The sequence below is a fragment of the Coregonus lavaretus genome (genome assembly GCF_964263955.1).
Source record: "Coregonus lavaretus genome assembly, chromosome: 39".
Classification (NCBI taxonomy): domain Eukaryota; kingdom Metazoa; phylum Chordata; class Actinopteri; order Salmoniformes; family Salmonidae; genus Coregonus; species Coregonus lavaretus.
Window position 1 is genome coordinate 16,153,038 of NC_140026.1, and position 17,226 is coordinate 16,170,263.

At 40.3% G+C, this 17,226-nt stretch overlaps 1 protein-coding gene across 1 annotated transcript in view; it reads right to left on the bottom strand.

Moving 5' to 3' along the window:
• The window catches only part of LOC311112981 (phospholipid-transporting ATPase ABCA1-like), a 207,230-nt gene that overhangs the window by 107,532 nt on the left and 82,472 nt on the right, over window positions 1–17,226 (bottom strand). The window contains exons 20-21 of the mRNA XM_084156107.1: window positions 16,492–16,631; window positions 12,613–12,750 (exon numbers count right to left, since the gene is read on the bottom strand). Of these exons, the coding sequence (XP_084012233.1) occupies window positions 12,613–12,750; window positions 16,492–16,631 (278 nt within the window). The remainder of the gene's footprint in view (window positions 1–12,612; window positions 12,751–16,491; window positions 16,632–17,226) is intronic.

The following is a 17,226-nucleotide window of genomic DNA, read 5'->3' on the forward strand; positions in this document are numbered from 1 at the left end:
TGAGTCAGTGCTCTGGGGGCCCATTTTGAGAAAGAAAGAAAGTTGCACCAAACAAACAATAAATGTAAAGTCTTTGAACTGAGCCAAGTTTCCATATTGTGGTTTTATGCTTATTTCCTCATTGTCCACCCCTCTGTGTTTAAAACTCATACTGTACTTCAAAGCAACAAGATTGAGTGTGGGTGGCAATCTGGAATAAATGACAAATTCTGCAATCCCAGTCTTCCTTCCAAATCAAGATAGAAAACAACAACTACATACACTTCTACCTAAATAGAATACAATATAGCCAACATAAAACTATGCATAGGCCTGGTTAAATAAATCTACTAACGGTCCCTTTGTCGTGTTTCTGAACACAGTTTCCTTTTTTTGCCAGCGGAAGTTATATTTGAGTGAAACCAAATGGCAACCACAGAGAATCTATACACGACACCGGAGCCTGCTTATTCACAGAAGGAGGATCGGATTATATCATGTACCCTGAGCTAAAATATACTAATTAGCACATTCCTAGTCAATCAGGAAGCAGGCATGACATTTGTGATGAAGTCACAGCATGGTCATCTAGCTGATGTCGTTAGCTCACAGCGTGCATGGTGGCAGCATTGAAATGCATCTCTGTTATTGTTGATTGTGGCACATTTCAAAACAGCATAAACACCCCTTGTCTCCAATTTCTACTCTGAAATGCAAGGAAGTTTAGGATTTTAAAGGTTAGCGTTGCAATGGCTTTATTGAAGGGTAACAGGATATTTACATTTTAAGAGGAAATAATGATGTAACATTAGCCACCGCAAATCTCATTGCTAGCAAACAAGATGCTGTATCCAAAACTGTAAGGTGTCTCCAGTACTGTTTACTATATATCTACATTTTCCAAACAGATTGTTTCTCCCTGAAGTAGCAAGATAGTTAACTAGTAACACTGTCATAAAAAATGCCTCCAGAATGATGATGGGAGGTGGCTACAGTTGTGTTTATACTTTACCAAATGTGACGAAATGCACTTTTTATGTGTATTAAATGTATGGAAAAGTGCTGTTCTTTGAAGGGGGAGATTGGGAGGAGTGCAGCAGGTAGTGATTCAGTACTACTGACATGGCTCATTTTGCATGGCCGTTTGTGCTCACTGTTGATTTTTCAAGAAATTGCCTTGGTTTACATGGAGAAAAAATAAAAACACACTGGATGATGGGAGCTGTGAGAAAAATAAATGTGTTTGGTCGGTGTGCAGCCCACAAAGGTATACTGATTTATGGTGTGTTGTGGTGCATTACAGCACAAAGTGATAGATCAAAGTAGTGGGAAACACAGGTACATCTCCTGTGCTGTGACTACATTCAACATAGTACCGGTGAAAACCGGAGAGCTAAAATCCTGTTTTCCTTTAGGCCTACAGTGGCTTGCGAAAGTATTCACCCCCCTTGGCATTTTTCCTATTTTGTTGCCTTACAACCTGGAATTAAAATGGATTTTTGGGGGGTTTGTATCATTTGATATACACAACATGCCTACCACTTTGAAGATGCAAAATAAGACAAAAAAAATAGAAAACTTGAGCGTGAATAACTATTCACTACCCCAAAAGTCAATACTTTGTAGAGCCACCTTTTGCAGCAATTACAGCTGCAAGTCTCTTGGGGTATGTCTCCATAAGCTTGGCACATCTAGCCACTGGGATTATTGCCCATTCTTCAAGGCAAAACTGCTCCAGCTCCTTCAAGTTGGATGAGTTCCGCTGGTGTACAGCAATCTTTAAGTCATACCACAGATTCTCAATTGGATTGAGGTCTGGGCTTTGACTAGGCCATTCCAAGACATTTAAATGTTTCCCCTTAAACCACACAAGTGTTGCTTTAGTAGGATGCTTAGGGTCATTGTCCTGCTGGAAGGAGAACCTCCGTCCCAGTCTCAAATCTCTGGAAGACTGAAACAGGTTTCCCTCAAGAATTTCCCTGTATTTAGCGCCATCTATCATTCCTTCAATTCTGACAATTTTCCCAGTCCCTGCCGATGAAAAACATCCCCACAGCATGATGCTGCCACCACCATGTGGGGATGGTGTTCTCGTAGTGATGAGAGGTGTTGGGTTTGCGCCAGACATAGCATTTTTCCTTGATGGCCAAAAAGCTCAAGTTTAGTCTCATCTGACCAGAGTACCTTCCTCCATATGTTTGGGGAGTCTCACCATGCCTTTTGGCGAACACCAAACGTGTTTGCTTATTTTTTTCTTTAAGCAATCGCTTTTTTTCTGGCCACTCTTCTGTAAAGCCCAGCTCTGTGGAGTGTACGGCTTAAAGTGGTCCTATGGACAGATACTCCAATCTCTGCTGTGGAGATTTGCAGCTTCTTCAGCGTTATCTTTGGTCTCTTTGTTGCCTCTCTGATTAATGCCCTCCTTCCCTGGTCCGTGAGTTTTGGTGGGCGGCCCTCTCTTGGCAGGTTTGTTGTGGTGCCATATTCTTTGCATTTTTTAATAATGGATTTACTGGTGCTCTGTGGGATGTTCAAAGTTTCTGATATTTTTTTTATAACCCAACCCTGATCTGTACTTCTCCACAACTTTGTCCCTGACCTGTTTGGAGAGCTCCTTGGTCTTCATGGTGCCGCTTGCTTGGTGGTGCCCCTTGCTTAGTGGTGTTCCAGACTCTGGGCCTTTCAGAACAGGTGTATAATAACTGAGATCATGTGACACTTAGATTGCACACAGGTTAACTTTATTTAACTAATTATGTGACTTCTGAAGGTAATTGGTTGCACCAGATCTTATTTAGGGGCTTCATAGCAAAGGGGGTGAATACATATGCACGCACCACTTTTCCGTTATTTATTTAGAATTTTTTGAAACAAGTTATTTTTTTCATTTCACTTCACCAATTTGGACTATTTTGTGTATGTCTATTACATGAAATCCAAATAAAAATCCATGTAAATTACAGGTTGTAATGCAACAAAATAGGAAAAACGCCAAGGGGGATGAATACCTTTGCAAGGCACTGTACATCAAATGGAGGGATGCAGACTTTCATGCAGTTTAACAGCTGCAAGATATTGTTAATTGCTAAGCACAATTAGGTGTGTATACTTAGGCTAAAGTAAGCACATCGTACTGCTATGCCGAGGCTGAACCCTAATTGACCAATCCATATTCAGAAAATGTTCACTCCTCCTCAGACATCACCCATCACCCTGTCTTCTTAACTCTAAACTAGTCAATCGTCACCCCTCCTCAACCCCTCGTCTAGTCAAGTCCAAACCCTGCACTAGTCAAGCGTCAAACTTGACTAGGTGAAGGGTGAGGTCTGAGGAATGATAATATTCCTAATATGGATTCCGTACTACCTAGATCAATGATGTGGAAACTATTTACACCTGAACAGTACCTGAGCTTTACCTGTTTCACTCAATGAGAAACAGAAAATCTGCCTGAAGTGTTGCGTGTTAATACAGTTATCGTATTACTAAACCACTAAATAAGACTGACATTCACCACACTCCTTAGCAAAGACAGAGGAAGATTAGTGTTTCCAATGACATCACCGGTGTGCATCGTGTGATTTTGACCAACTGTGAGTAGGCATTTCCTACTAATTCGTTGACAATGTCATTGGAAACACTTATCTTTCTCTATATGTTTTACTACAAAACACAGAAACGCGACATTTTCACATACAGTATGTTGATTTTGGGGTGGTGCAGGAGATGATGAATATGAAGATGAAAAATGGTGACATTTCGCTTTTAAGGGACTACGTTTAGAAACATGACTTGCACTTAGTTTGGGGTTTTCTACATCTTTTACTTCAAACCGGCTGTATCTAAAGAGAGTGTTCTGTTTATCCAATCTACATAGAACATTTCAGTTGAGAAAGCAGGAAGTTACTGATGAGTTGGAAGGATAGGGTTTCTTAGTGTTTTGAGAGTGTTGAGTTATATCACAATGGTGGAGTGTCTCTCTTACTGCACCTCCACCCCAGTAAAACGCATCTCTCTCAGCTAAAAAACTTCCTACGTGTAAATGCTTAGATAACTACTGTATTTACTGTGTATACACATATTCCTATTTACACTATTTACAGCATATACAAAATAAAATATATACAGTGGGGAGAACAAGTATTTGATACACTGCCGATTTTGCAGGTTTTCCTACAAAAATCCAGAAAATCACATTGTATGATTTTTAAGTAATTAATTTGCATTTTATTGCATGACATAAGTATTTGATCACCTCCAACCAGTAAGAATTCCGACTCAGTGACCTGTTCGTTTTTCTTTAAGAAGCCCTCCTGTTCTCCACTCATTACCTGTATTAACTGCACCTGTTTGAACTCGTTACCTGTATAAAAGACACCTGTCCACACACTCAATCAAACAGACTCCAACCTCTCCACAATGGCCAAGACCAGAGAGCTGTGTAAGGACATCAGGGATAAAATTGTAGACCTGCACAAGGCTGGGATGGGCTACAGGACAATAGGCAAGCAGCTTGGTGAGAAGGCAACAACTGTTGGCGCAATTATTAGAAAATGGATGAAGTTCAAGATGACGGTCAATCACCCTCGGTCTGGGGCTCCATGCAAGATCTCACCTCGTGGGGCATCAATGATCATGAGGAAGATGAGGGATCAGCCCAGAACTACACGGCAGGACCTGGTCAATGACCTGAAGAGAGCTGGGACTACAGTCTCAAAGAAAAACATTAGTAACACACTACGCCGTCATGGATTAAAATCCTGCAGCGCACGCAAGGTCCCCCTGCTCAAGCCAGCGCATGTCCAGGCCCGTCTGAAGTTTGCCAATGACCATCTGGATGATCCAGAGGAGGAATGGGAGAAGGTCATGTGGTCTGATGAGACAAAAATAGAGCTTTTTGGTCTAAACTCCACTCACCGTGTTTGGAGGAAGAAGAAGGATGAGTACAACCCCAAGAACACCATCCCAACCGTGAAGCATGGAGGTGGAAACATCATTCTTTGGGGATGCTTTTCTGCAAAGGGGACAGGACGACTGCACCGTATTGAGGGGAGGATGGATGGGGCCATGTATCGCGAGATCTTGGCCAACAACCTCCTTCCCTCAGTAAGAGCATTGAAGATGGGTCGTGGCTGGGTCTTCCAGCATGACAACGACCCGAAACACACAGACAGGGCAACTAAGGAGTGGCTCCATAAGAAGCATCTCAAGGTCCTGGAGTGGGCTAGCCAGTCTCCAGACCTGAACCCAATAGAAAATCTTTGGAGGGAGCTGAAAGTCCGTATTGCCCAGCGACAGCCCCGAAACCTGAAGGATCTGGAGAAGATCTGTATGGAGGAGTGGGCCAAAATCCCTGCTGCAGTGTGTGCAAACCTGGTCAAGACCTACAGGAAACGTATGATCTCTGTAATTGCAAACAAAGGTTTCTGTACCAAATATTAAGTTCTGCTTTTCTGATGTATCAAATACTTATGTCATGCAATAAAATGCAAATGAATTACTTAAAAATCATACAATGTGATTTTCTGGATTTTTGTTTTAGATTCCGTCTCTCACAGTTGAAGTGTACCTATGATAAAAATTACAGACCTCTACATGCTTTGTAAGTAGGAAAACCTGCAACATCAGCAGTGTATCAAATACTTGTTCTCCCCACTGTATGTATATATAGTATTATATATATATATTTTTAACTGCATGTTTTTTACGCTCTATTATACTCGTATTGTGTTTTCTTATTATATTTTTATTTGAACGTTTTTATAGCTATTGCACTGTTCGCAAGGAGAGCTTGCAAGTAAGCGTTTCATTTAACTGTGTTCACTACACTGTTCCCTGTGCATATGACAAATCAACGTTGAGTTGATTCAATAGGATTGGATGTGACTTGTACAGTGCCTTCAGAAAGTATTCATATCCCTTGACTTATTCCATATTTTGTTGTGTTACAGCCTGAATTCAACATGGATTAAATAAAATACAAATCACACAATACTCCATAATGACAAAGTGAAAACATGTTTTTAAGTATTCACACTCCTGAGTTAATACATGCTAGAATCACCTTTGGCAGCGATTACAGATGTGAGTCTTTCTGGGTATGTCTCTAAGAGCTTTGCACACCTGGATTTTACAATATTTGCACATGATTCCTTTAAAAATTCTTCAAGTTCTGTCAAGTTGGTTGTTGATCATTGGTAGACAGACATTTAAGTCTTGCCTTAGATTTTCAAGACGATTTAAGTCAAAACTGTAATAAGACCACTCAGGAACATTCAATATCGCCTTGGTAACCAACTCCAGTGTATATTTGGCACAGAAACGCGACATTTTCACATACAGTATGTTGATTTTGGGGTGGTGCAAGAGATGATGAATATGTGACAAATTGTGAAGTTTCGCTTTCAAGGGACTACGTTTAGAAACATGACTTGCACTTAATCATGTTAAACACTATTATTGTACACAGAGTGAGTCCATGTAACTTATTATGTGACTTGTTAAGCAAATTTGTACTCCTGAACTTATTTAGGCTTGCCATAACAAAGGGGTTGAATAATGATTGACTAAAGACATTTCAGCTTTTCATTTTGTATTAATTTGTAAAAATGTCTAAGAACATAATTCCACTTTGAGATGATGGGGTATTGTGTGTATGCCAGTGACACAAAATCTCAATTTAACCCATTTTAAATAAGGCTTTAACACAACAAAATGTGGACAAAGTCAAGGGGTGTGAATACTTTCTGATGGAACGGTATGTCAACACCAACAGATCACTTACACTACTGCGCTAACGTTTGAAATAAATTTTTCTGATACTGTATCACGTAATTTGTCAACAGGGGATTAATTTGTTCTGATACTGTATTACGTAATTTGTCAACAGGGGATTAATTTGTTCTGATACTGTATTACGTAATTTGTCAACAGGGGATTCATTTGTTCTGATACTGTATTACGTAATTTGTCAACAGGGGATTCATTTGTTCTGATACTGTATTACGTAATTTGTCAACAGGGGATTCATTTGTTCTGATACTGTATTACGTAATTTGTCAACAGGGGATTCATTTGTTCTGATACTGTATTACGTCATTTGTCAACTGGGGATTCATTTGTTCTGATACTGTATTTCGTAATTTGTCAACAGGGGATTCATTTGTTCTGATACTGTATTTCGTAATTTGTCAACAGGGGAGCTGCTGTATGAAATGACATTCTGTATACATAAGCAGCTACAAAACAAATTAGTCATGAAATAACCTATGAATTGGTTTGCGGTTGTGATATCGGTGATAGTAGGATTCATTTGCAAGGCAATGTGACATCACAGTGATTATTTTGATAACTGACTTGATTATTAAAAAAAGTGTGGGAGACGAGGCATTTCATTCAGCCTAATTTCATTCATAAATGCCTAATTTTCCTAAAATGCCTTTTGTTTATGCTTTTTGATTTATGCTTAGAACATTTGTCTAATCTCAATGATTCATCACCTTAATTCAAAACACACTGCAGGCTACAGCATTAGATACGCACTAATTATTCTCTAGCATTCTCTATATGGCATAAATGCTATTGTTTCCCCAAGTGATCAAATGCAACTTAAAACATCATCCACTATCCTTACCAAACCTTGTGTCAACTATATCCTCGCCTAAATATGACAACATATTTCACTGCTAAGGCATTAAGCTTTAACCAAATGTATAATGTGTAACAGTAAGCTGTAATATCAGCACATGCTATTTAATGTACTCCCGAGTTAAACTTTGAAGCACAACTAAAGGCAATAAACAACTTCTCTGATAGAAAGCGGCCTATGTGGCATCGATATTAGTCCGAAAAATGTATTCTAGTGTCAAAATTGACTAAAAAGTGTAAATAGGATCATTTTGTTCATAAAGTCAGTCTCGTCCAAATCTGAGTTTTGTAAGTGAGTTGGTCATGACTTACTTGAGAGTTGAGTTTTGATTTCGACAATGCTCACTTGCCCACTAACACGGGATACACAGCTGCAGGGATTGCGCTCTATCAAATTCGACCACAGAACAAAGAGGGTGAGACCGACCTGCCCAGCAGCACAGCGGATCTGGTTTTGTTTACATGAGACAATGTCTTAATTTTTTTACTTGACAAATAGTGCACAAAATATCTTAGCTAGATGCAAAATTGCGTGACTAAAACTTCCTCTGCAAAAATAGCAAACTTAATTACAGATTTCTTAAATTAGACTATATACAGTTGAAGTCGGAAGTTTAGATACACTTAGGTTGGAGTCATTAAAACTCGTTTTTCAACCACTCCACAAATGTATTGTTAACAAACTATAGTTTTGGCAAGTTGGTTAGGACATCTACTTTGTGCATGACACAAGTGATTTTTCCAACAATTGTTTGAAGACAGATTATTTCACTTATAATTCACTGTATCACAACTCAAGTGGGTCAGAAGTTTAGATACACTAAGTTGACTGTGCCTTTAAACAGCTTGGAAAATTCTAGAAAATGATGCCATGGCTTTAGAAGCTTCTGATAGGCAAATTAACATAATTTGAGACAATTGGAGGTGTACCTGTGGATGTATTTCAAGGCCTACCTTCAAACTCAGTGCCTCTTTGCTTGACATCATGGGAAAATCAAAAGAAATCAGCCAAGACCTCAGAAAAAAAAATTTTGACCTCCAAAAGTCTGGTTCATCCTTGGGAGCAATTTCCAAACACCTAAAAGTTCCACGTTCATCTGTACAGACAATAATACGCAAGTATAAACACCATGGGACCACGCAGCCGTCATACCGCTCAGGAAGGAGGCGCGTTCTGTCTCCTAGACATGAACATACTTTGGTGCGAAAAGTGCAAATCAATCCCAGAACAACAGCAAAGGAACTTGTGAAGATGCTGGAGGAAACATGTACAAAAGTATCTATATCCACAGTAAAACGAGTCCTATATCGACATAACCTGAAAGGCCGCTCAGCAAGGAAGAAGCCACTGCTCCAAAACCACCATAAAAAAGACATGGGGAAAAAGATCGTACTTTTTGGAGAAATGTCCTCTGGTCTGATTTAACAAAAATAGAACTGTTTGGCCATAATGAACATGGTAATGTTCGGAGAAAAAAGGGGGTACTTGCAAGCCAAAGAACACCATCCCAACCGTGAAGCATGGGGTGTCAGCATCATACTGTGGGGGTGCTTTGTTGCAGGAGGGACTGGTGCACTTCACAAAATAGATGGCATCATGAGGAAGGAAAATTATATGGATATATTGAAGCAACATCTCACGACATCAGTCAGGAAGTTAAAGCTTGGTCACAAATGGGTCTTCCAAATGGACAACGACCACAAGCATACTTACAAATTTGTGGCAAAATGGCTTAAGGACAACAAAGTCAAGGTATTGGAGTGGCCATCACAAAGCCCTGACCTCAATCCTATAGAAAATGTGTGGGCAGAACTGAAAAAGCATGTGCGAGCAAGGAGGCCTACAAACCTGACTCAGTTACACCAGCTCTGTGAGGAGGAATGGGCCAAAATTCACCCAACTTATTGTGGGAAGTTTGGGGAAGGCTACCTGAAATGTTTGACCCAAGTTAAACAATTTAAAGGCAATGCTACCAAATACTAATTGAGTGTATGTAAACTTCTGACCCACTGGGAATGTGATTAAAGAAATAAAAGCTGAAATAAATCATTTTCTCTACTATTATTCTGACATTTCACATTCTTAAAATAAAGTGGTGATCCTAACTAACCTAAAACAGAGAATTTTTACTAGGATTAAATGTCAGGAATTGTGAAAAACTGAGTTTAAATGTATTTGGCTAAGGTGTATGTAAACTTCCGACTTCAACTGTATATACAAAAGTATGTGGACAACCCTTCAAATTAGTGGATTTGGCTACTTCAGACACACCCGTTGCTGACAGGTGTATAAAATCGAGCACACAGCCATGCAGTTGCCATAGACAAACAGTAGAATGGCCTTACTGAAGAGCTCAGTGACTTTCAAGGTGACACCGTCATAGGATGCCACCTAGAGCTGCCCGGGTCAACTGTAAGTGCTGTTATTGTGAAGTGGAAATGTCTAGGAGCAACAACGGCTCAGCCACGAATTGGTAGGCCACACAAGCTCACAGAACGGGACCGCCGAGTGCTGAAGCGCATAACGCATAAAAATCGTCTGTCCTCGGTTGCAACACTCACTACCGAGTTCCAAACTGCCTCTGGATGCAACATAAGCACAAGAAATGAGTTTCCATGGCCGAGCAGCCGCACACAAGCCTGAGTTCACCATGCGCAAAGCCAAGCAACGGCTGGAGTGGTGTAAAGCTCGCCACCATTGGACTCCGGAGCATTGGAAATGCGTTCTCTGGAGTGATGAATCACGCTTCACCATCTGGCAGTCCGACGGAAAAATCTGGGTTTGGCAGATGCCAGGAGAACGCTACCTGCCTGAATACATAATGCCAACTGTCAAGTTTGGTGTAGGAGGAATAATGGTCTGGGGTTGTTTTTCATGGTTCAGGCTAGGCCCCTTAGTTCCAGTGAAGGGAAATATTAATGCTACAGCATACAATGACATACTAGACGATTCTGTCCTTCAAACTTTGTGGCTACAGTTTGGGGAAGGCCCTTTCCTGTTTCAGCATGACAATGCCCCCTGGGCACAACGCGAAGTCCATACAGAAATGGTTTGTCGAGATCAGTGTGGAAGTACTTGACTGGCCTGCACAGAGACCTGACCTCAACCCCATCGAACACCTTTGGGATGAATTGGAACGCCGACTGCGAGCCAGGCCTAATCGCCCAACATCAGTGCCCGACCTCACTAATGCTCTTGTGGCTGAATGGAAGCAAGTCCCCGCAGCAATGTTCCAACATCTAGTGGAAAGCCTTCCCAGAAGAGTGGAGGCTGTTATAGCAGCAAAGGTGGGATCAAATCCATATTAACGCCCATGATTTTGGGATGAGATATTCGACGAGCAGATGTCCACATACTTTTGGTAATGTAGTATATCTTAGGTTCATTCTGACTATTTTGAGGAAGTAATACTGGCTTTGTTCCTATGGTGTCTCATGGGCACAAACATCAGTAACTGCCACATCAAATCACAGCCCCCAAGACTGAAATCTTGTTTTTCTTAATTGGTGCATTTTGTTGTTCTTTAAGAACTCCTCCACACTGTGATTACACTCTCTCCCTGCTCTCGCCTACCCAACTATTTGACACATGTTAACACATCTACAGTTCAAATTGGGGAATGTCAAGTGCTTTCAGCACATGAGTTTAATTGGCACGTATTAGATCCCCATAACTATGTTTTAGAAGTAAACTAGAAAGAACATAGATCAGCAACCAAATTATCCATGCAGGTCATATCATCAAACATCTTTTACAGAGTGTAAGAGATCTTCAGAGGAATAAACGGAGGCGGAAATGTGATGTATTCCTATAGGGACCTCATTAGTGTCTATTGAACACAGAACATAGAATTGATGTTCTAATTAACTAGCTACAGTGCATATATGTTACAAGTTTGGCTACTTCAGAGCTTCAACTATGTCAAAGGTGTCAGTTACTTGCTATCAATAACACTGAGACTGACCAATGGGAACATTTGAGAATCTGATGACGCCATTTCCTGGAAAAACAATCAGCATAGCACTAGCATTTCTGTCCTTCAAATCATTTGAACAATCAAGAATTAAGGGCCAAAATCTGTAACTTACGCAAATGTCTGAGTTACTCTTAAGTTTAAGACCCAAGCACTTAATCAAGGAAGTGAAAAATGCAATATATCACCTTGGCTTTGGTTTCAAACAAATATACTCTCAATGCAATTCGTTCCAGTGATAAACTTTAGCAACACTACTAACAGTGTAGTGCCAATAAGACATGATACAGTATGACACGTAACTAGTATGGATGTGAATGTTCTCATTAAACAATAGTTCTCAAGCTCTGGATCGGACTTGATTAGGTAAAGAACACTGCTAATGACATAGCAAGGGTGAAATGCGGCTCGATGCACATTAAACATTTAGACATCTTGGAAATGTGTTATTATATTGTCTATGTCTTGCCTTTCAGTCATTGGGCAAACAGGCAAAAGTGCATCCCAGAAAGTGACAAGCGATTGAATATGCCAACAATTAAAGAGCCTTTTAACTGTCCCATCGAATTGGATGAGTCTCCATGCCTTATTATTGCTGTCATCTAGTCAACATTATCGGTCTCCATGACAATACTGTAGACTGGGAAGACAGCTGTGTCATTGCCGCCCCAAACAAAAGCATAACAGAAAAATAGTCTTTAAAACTAAATAAATTAAATGCTAATTTAAAAAATAGTTCACAAACTTGCGGGGGCTCTCCAACAGCCAAATGATCTACCTTAATTTTTTCATTAAAAAATTAAATAATAATAATGTCATTCTGGATGTTTTTAATGCATTTAACTTTGGATATTCCTATAAGCTGAAGTACCTTGGCCATATCTGAGAAATGTGTCCATAGAGAAGACCCATAATAAATACTTAAAGTCGACACTCCAAACAACATCATACATTGTCTATTGACTTTGGAGCTCAACAGAGTGGTTTGGCATTCAACCGACAGATCCCATACCTTGTTTGTACTTCAACAGTAGTTCCCATATCCCCCTCCGGGCGTATGGGTCCACCCCCGCTGTGGGTTCATCCAGGATGACGATTTTGGACCCTCCCACGAATGCGATTGCTACCGACAATTTCCTCTGCATTCCCCCTGAGAGAGGACACAGTTCACATTTGGTCACTTTCTGCCTCCTTTAAAGGACACACTTTCTGCTCCCTTCAAAGGACACACTTTCTGCCCCCTTCAAAGGACACACATCCCCAATTCCAAATCGACCTCTGGCCTCTACACCCTAGACACTTGCGTGGTGGATCTTAATGAATTGGATAGGTATAGGTAAATAGGTACGATTAAAATAGGACTTTTTGTGCCCTTGAGAGAACATACAGGCCCAGTTCCAAATCAACCTCTGGCCCCTAGCTCCTGGATTCGGTTTCTCCACCTTGCCCTCTCATAGGGTAACCATATTGTGTAAAATGATCCAATCATTTCAGATCCATGCAGTGGGGCCACAGTGTCTTCAGGTTTTATTTATTTCCTTTAAAATTTGTCAGATATAGACCTGAAAACCAGGTGTGTGGACTTCCTAGCTAATCAATGACCTTATTGATCGATACAGGGAAGAAACGAGAACCCAAAGACTGAAATTAAAACTAGCATTTACAGTGGCCCTCAAAGAATAGGCCTGATCAATTTTGACATTTCAAAAGCATATCTGTGTTCATTCTGATCAATTTCTTTGAGGGTTGGTCTTGATATCACTTACAGTTTGTCAGCTTTTTCCCTTCATAAAGGTTACGCTTTTGGTTGAAATCAAAACCACCAGGTGTCTTTCTCAATAAGAATAGGAAAACACTGTCATAGAATGGCAAGGTATGTACTGTAGCTTATGGTCAGTTTGACATTTTGTTAAAGATAGAACAAGTACATTAAACAATTATACTATTGATCGACAATGTTACTGCCAGTGTGAATATCATACCATTACTGACCGCAGATGACACACACACACTATTTTTATTTGAATTTGTATTTATTATGGATCCCCATTAGCTGTTGCCAAGCGAGCAGCTACTCTTCCTGGGGTCCAGCAAAATTAAGGCAGTTATACATTTTTAAAAACATTACAATATATTCATAACATATTTCACAGCACACTAAGTAAGTGTGTGCCCTCAGGCTACCTCAAATACCTTATTATTATCTATCCTGATGCCTAGTCACTACCCTGCCTTTATATACACATCTACCTTAAATACCTTATTATTATTATTATTATTATTATTATTATCTATCCTGATGCCTAGTCACTTTACCCTGCCTTTATATACACATCTACCTTAAATACCTTATTATTATTATGATTATTATCTATCCTGATGCATATTCACTTTACCCTGCCTTCATTTACATATCTACCTCAAATACCGTATTATTATTATCTATCACTTACATTTTAGTCATTTAGCAGACACTCTTATCCAGAGCGACTTACAGTAGTGAGTGCATCCGTTTTCATACTGGTCCCCTGTGGGAATCGAACCCACAACCCTGGCGTTGCAAGCGCCATGCTCTACCAACTGAACCACACATGACTTTACCCTGCCTTCATGTACATATCTACCTCAAATACCTCGTACCCCTTCACATTGATCTGGTACTGGTACTCCCTGTATATACAGTGGGGAAAAAAAGTATTTAGTCAGCCACCAATTGTGCAAGTTCTCCCACTTAAAAAGATGAGAAAGGCCTGTAATTTTCATCATAGGTACACGTCAACTATGACAGACAAATTGAGAGAAAGAAATCCAGAAAATCACATTGTAGGATTTTTAATGAATTTATTTGCAAATTATGGTGGAAAATAAGTATTTGGTCACCTACAAACAAGCAAGATTTCTGGCTCTCACAGACCAGTAACTTCTTCTTTAAGAGGCTCCTCTGTCCTCCACTCGTTACCTGTATTAATGGCACCTGTTTGAACTTGTTATCAGTATAGAAGACACCTGTCCACACCCTCAAACAGTCACACTCCAAACTCCACTATGGCCAAGACCAAAGAGCTGTCAAAGGACACCAGAAACAAAATTGTAGACCTGCACCAGGCTGGGAAGACTGAATATGCAATAGGTAAGCAGCTTGGTTTGAAGAAATCAACTGTGGGAGCAATTATTAGGAAATGGAAGACATACAAGACCACTGATAATCTCCCTCGATCTGGGGCTCCACGCAAGATCTCACCCCGTGGGGTCAAAATGATCACAAGAACGGTGAGCAAAAATCCCAGAACCACACGGGGGGACCTAGTGAATGACCTGCAGAGAGCTGGGACCAAAGTAACAAAGCCTACCATCAGTAACACACTACGCCGCCAGGGACTCAAATCCTGCAGTGCCAGACGTGTCCCCCTGCTTAAGCAGTACATGTCCAGGCCCGTCTGATGTTTGCTAGAGTGCATTTGGATGATCCAGAAGAGGATTGGGAGAATGTCATATGGTCAGATGAAACCAAAATATAACTTTTTGGTAAAAACTCAACTCGTCGTGTTTGGAGGACAAAGAATGCTGAGTTGCATCCAAAGAACACCATACCTACTGTGAAGCATGGGGGTGGAAACATCATGCTTTGGGGCAGTTTTTCTGCAAAGGGACCAGGACGACTGATCCGTGTAAAGGAAAGAATGAATGGGGCCATGTATCGTGAGATTTTGAGTGAAAACCTCCTTCCATCAGCAAGGGCATTGAAGATGAAACGTGGCTGGGTCTTTCAGCATGACAATGATCCCAAACACACTGCCCGGGCAACGAAGGAGTGGCTTCGTAAGAAGCATTTCAAGGTCCTGGAGTGGCCTAGCCAGTCTCCAGATCTCAACCCCATAGAAAATCTTTGGAGGGAGTTGAAAGTCTGTGTTGCCCAGCGACAGCCCCAAAACATCATTGCTCTAGAGGAGATCTGCATGGAGGAATGGGCTCAAAATACCAGCAACAGTGTGTGAAAACCTTGTGAAGACTTACAGAAAACGTTTGACCTGTGTCATTGCCAACAAAGGGTATATAACAAAGTATTGAGAAACTTTTGTTATTGACCAAATACTTATTTTCCACCATAATTTGCAAATAAATTCATAAAAAATCCTACAATGTGATTTTCTGGATTTTTTTTTCTCATTTTGTCTGTCATAGTTGACGTGTACCTATGATGAAAATTACAGGCCTCTCTCATCTTTTTCAGTGGAAGAACTTGCACAATTGGTGGCTGACTAAATACTTTTTTTCCCCACTGTAGCTTCATTCTTGTGTATTTTATTCCTCTCGTGTTACTATTTTTATTTGTATTATTATTTTCTAAATCTGCATCGTTGGGGAGGGCTCGTAAGCAAGCATTTCACAGTAAAGTCTACACTCGTTGCATGTTATGTGACAAATAACATTTGATTTGATAACAACCAGATACACAAATTGTGAAGAAACCTGATAGTGTATCAGGATAATGACTTTCCATCAGGCCATCAGGCCTGTCGTGACATTTTTATCTGACATGTACTTTCCTTGCATTAAAAAGGTTGGATGGAAACCTGACACAGAACAGCCCATGCTGACACTCTGGGAGCTGTTGTGAATGTGTCCTGTGTTGTGCTAATGTAGTGGAAATGTCAGACTAGATTAACCTTGAATGTCATATTTCAGTGATTTTGTTCACATGCAATCCATGACTGGAGCCAATTTATCAAGCATATTTTTTGCCCCCCAGACAATGGATTATACAACTGCATTTCCACACGCACGCGTGCACTCACAGTTTGACAAGTGGTGGCTAGGGGACAGAGTTACCTAATGAAAATGTTATATAAAGCTACATTTGTGCATGATTATATTCCCTGGACACACGCACCTGACAGGTTCTTGGCAAGTTCCTTGCGTTTGTGTGGCAGCCCGACATCCTTGATCATTTGGTCCATCTCTGTTTTCACTTCATCTCGGCTTCGTCCCTTTAATCTGGAGTAGAAGTAGATGTGCTCCTCCACTGTAAGGCTAAGAATCAGAAACAATCATTCGATTTATCAAATGTACAAAAAGTGGATCCAATGTACAAAAAGTGGATCCAATATTTTCTGCATTTCCAGACTAAAGTGACAATAATAATAATAAAATGTTTGCTTATATATTATTTTAAATATATATTATTTAATTGTACTTAAAGTTACACGGGGTAGTCTCTCTTGAACTAAGCTTCAAATTAACTTTAACTGCTCTAACAAGATCATATGGTCCATCATGATTCATAGATGTCTTATTAGCACCTATAAGTACCCTCATCATCAACTCTCAACCTGTCATATTAATACAATCCACACAACTCTGACACCACTGATTCCACTCCAGCCAGCCGACTCCATTCATAATATGTCACAAACTTTCGTGGAATCATCTTGACTGCCAAGCCGGCGGGTTATCTGTGCGTACGTTTTAGCGTCCAGCCTACTTCCCATACACATGAATATTGAGAGCCCCTGTTTAATTATAGACACTTCAGTTCGGTTGGGATAAATATTAATGGCCATAATTCGCCGGTACTCAGTCATAATCATGATGTAAGAGACGTGAGGCGCCGGTGGTCGCAGGTTAT